At 53.3% G+C, this 3,697-nt stretch overlaps 1 protein-coding gene across 1 annotated transcript; it reads right to left on the minus strand.

Moving 5' to 3' along the window:
- Nucleotides 1-2,068: 2,068 nt before the first annotated feature.
- Nucleotides 2,069-3,697, minus strand: LOC124660501 (GRAS family protein RAD1-like). The gene has a single exon (XM_047198323.1). The coding sequence runs from the start codon at nucleotides 3,695-3,697 to the stop codon at nucleotides 2,147-2,149; it is 1,551 nt and encodes a 516-aa protein (XP_047054279.1). The 3' UTR covers nucleotides 2,069-2,146.

The raw sequence follows: 3,697 nt of genomic DNA on the forward strand, positions 1-3,697 counted from the left end.
CGTCCTTGTGCAGCGCATCAAAGCTAGTGACTGTCTGCCTCCCAACTCCGCATCTTATTCAGCACCGAGAAATGAAGTCATGAACGACACGCACAGAGCCTTGGGCGTCATCATCACTGCCGGTGCACCATCATCGAGGTAGCCTCAACAACGCTCACCGAGATCTGAATTGCTGTCCTTGAGTTCTACATCGCTTGAACCTGGGGATACAACAAGGAGTACGGGTGAAAATGGTGGAGCAACGAACTGGGAGATCGCGGTGGAGAATCACCAGTTGTCGACGAGATGGACAGCGGATGCAGCGTGAGAGCTGCACCGATACATCGAGAGCAGCAGATCCGGATCAATAGCGGCATCAAACTACACCACAATGTAGCGCGACGTTCATAGCATATGTCGCCCTAGAACTAGCTCAGCGGATGGCTATGTGCACGAAGAACAAATAAGTGTTGAGCCGAGCGTACATATGATCCCGGGCGCAGTTATCACTGACGGCTTTTACAGAGTGTCTCGGCGTTTAAAACCGCCAGGATCAGTGTGCGTTGTTGTAGTGAGTTTCAAATCTCCTACTATTTGTTCCTATAAATCATGAGAATGGTAGAGGAACATGATGCTTTATGGTGGAACATTTGCCACAGTGTGAACATTGGCGAAGAAAAGGTGGTCATTTCTGAATCTTATAAAAAGCAACATATGTATCTAAATGTATATACTAATATGTCTTTATTTTATTCTCTGACATTAGGTACTATCGATTTTTCACAAATTTAACAAGTACATCCTAGATATTACCAAAATAAATATTGAGATCACTTCAGGAATCCAGTAATTTGCCGTGCTCGATCCACACAAAGCACGGCAAAACAACTGTTTTCCATAGGCACAGAGTAAACTCACGGCAAACAAAAAATCCACGGAAAACAAAACAAAAAGAGCAAGGCAAACCAACATTCACGGTAAATCAGATGATTTTTCGTAGGTAACGGCATAGACTCACGGCAAATTGGCCATTGCGTGTCCTAGCTGTCGGCGACGGGCAGCGAGGCAACATCGCCCCTAATTTGCCATGTGTGACCTACAGAAAATCGTGTTGCCAAAACAATTGACCGGGAGAGATCATCCCCAAACCCTATACCCGTGCGAGCCCCCGCTCTCTCTCGCGCGCCTGTCCCCCGCCGCCGCCATCTCGCCGCCCTATCTACCGCCTCTATCCATCTGTGTCGCTTCCCCCGTAGCTAGTACCGGTAGGAGGTCGACTCAAGAGAAGATGCATACAACGAGGTGAATTATCCATTTGGATCCTGAATTAGCCCCTAGGAGCTTGGTATTCAAAAGTTTTAAAAACTTTATTTCCTAACTAAAAAATAAGCTGAAAACAATTATACAGGTACATACATGTATAGTATGTACCAAAATATGAAAATTTCCTCAACATATCTTTTCCTATGTGATCTACACATATGTGGGGAGCAAACTCAAGTTTTTGTTTATCCTTTTATTTCCACAGTTTTTTTTAATTATTTAATGACACATTGCAATACGTACAGAAAATTTGCACATATCCACAGAATAATTCTAGATGTTTGGAAAATTCAAAATAATATTTTGAGTTTTTCAAATACCAAGCACACTTTTGCTTAGGAGTCAAAACAATGCACCTTATAGTGAGGTTCGTATTTAAAGATGCATGCAATGTTTGTCCAAATTTCATAGAACATGTAAAAAAATAAAGGTCCCGTGAATTATATGTTTCCTAATATATGATTCGAGGTTTTTTTTTTTTGCGGGATGATTCTAGGGTTTTAAATGCTTATGAACACTGGTTTGCCACATTTTGTATTATCATCTTTATACCCCTGGTTGTAAACTTGAAAGGACCGCATACATTATTGGTAAAAAGACTCAAAGACCGTGTGCAAGAAGTTATATTGATCCGCTAAAGTACCTATACAAAATTTGTGAAACAAGTACAAGCACTACTTGTGGGGGCCTTATAGTTACACAAGTGTTCAAGCACACATAATAGCTTGAACAGCGAAGTATCAGCTCCCTTCTACGTATCCGCAATCTCCGGCCCTCCCCACTCACAATGTCACAGTCCGCTGTGTACGCAAAGATGGTGAAGTGAGCGGCAGTGAGTACGTGGCTAGCATTTCCAGCAAGAGGCAGCGATGACGGGCTTGCCCTTCCATCCAAGCACGAGGCATCCCTTCTCCTCCGCCACCGTGTAGCCGCTGCCTCCGGCATTCTCCTCCAGCCACTCCCGTGCCTTGGTCGCCATCTTGATCGGCATGGACTGGAACCCCGCGCGGCTCATGCGGCGCCGCCACTGGTCCGCGCGCTCGTGACGCTCCACGCGCGCTGCACCCTCGCACCCGACCACGTTCCGGATCTCGGCGCCGAAGTGGAACTGCTCGACGCGCGCGCGCCGCGCGTCGTACCGCGGGAGCGCCGCGTCCAGCGCGTCGAACAGCGCGGCGTAGTAGTGGAGCGCCTCCATGAACCTACCCAGGAAGAAGGGCCCGTTGTGTCCGGCGTCCTGCTCCACGAGCACGAACGCCTTAGGAGAGAGCTTGCGGATGGTCTGCAGCACGGAGTTGAGCGCGCCCCGGCTCTCCTTCACCACGCAGTGCAGCTCCAGGACGCTGTTGATGGCCACGGCCTCGCCGGCTTCGACGCCGAGATCGTCCACGTGGAGGCTCTCCAGCGTGCGATCGACGGCCCTGAACTCGAGGCGCATCCCGAGCTCCTCCGCGTACGCCTCCAGCTCGCGCCCCACGGCTCTCATGGTGTCGAGGCGGGCCCCCACGCCGGTGACGCGCACGCACGCCGGCTTGCCGCCGGCCCGCGCGGCGAGGCCGTCGAGAAGTGCGCGCCACTGGTGGCCGCGGTCTAGGCCAAGCGTCATGCCCAGGTCCACCACGTGGACGTTGCTCTCTCCCTCGAAGGCCTCCAGGATGGACACGTTCGCCACGAAGTGAGCGAAGCGGAGGTAGGGGCACAGCTCGTACGCCACGGCTAGCGCCTCCCCGCGAGCTCCGTCGTGGCAGGACGACCGCGGGACGCTGAACGCCATGCTCGCAGGCCCCAAGGACGGCGGGTGCGCGAGGGCGAGGCGGTCGGCGAGGCCCTGCACGAAACACGACGCGACGCGCTGGAACGCCGTGCCGTGCACGGGCGCGCCCACCTGGAGCTCGCGCAGCAGCGCCGCGGCCTGCGCGCGGTCGCGGCACGCCACCGCCTCTGCACAGGCCACCAGAAGCTGTACGAGCCGCATGCCATCAGCACCGCCACCACCACCGCCGCCGTCACCCACGGCGACTACCACCTCGCCTTGGTCCATCTGGAACGGGCCGCTGCCGCCTGCCGGCGGCGACTCGAGAGCCTCCAAGGCCTCCACCTTCTGCTTGCAGCTCTCGAGGACGTCACGGAACTGCTTCTTCCTGACGCGCGACGACTCGACGTCCACCTGCGCTGGCGGCCACGAGGACTGGTACGGCGAGCTGAAGTAGTCAACCTTGGTGGCCTTGGGAGCACGGGAGCTGCCGAGCTCTAGCTCGTCGCCGTCTAGCGCGACCTCCTCGATGCCGTAATAGTACGGGTGGAGGTAGTTGTCTAGTTCTTGCTCAGTGCAGATTGAAGCATTTTGCTGTGTCAAACAGAAGGAAGTGGTAAAGTTGTTTGGTGACATGCCCAT

The sequence above is a fragment of the Lolium rigidum genome, chromosome 6 (assembly GCF_022539505.1).
Source record: "Lolium rigidum isolate FL_2022 chromosome 6, APGP_CSIRO_Lrig_0.1, whole genome shotgun sequence".
Classification (NCBI taxonomy): Eukaryota; Viridiplantae; Streptophyta; class Magnoliopsida; order Poales; family Poaceae; genus Lolium; species Lolium rigidum.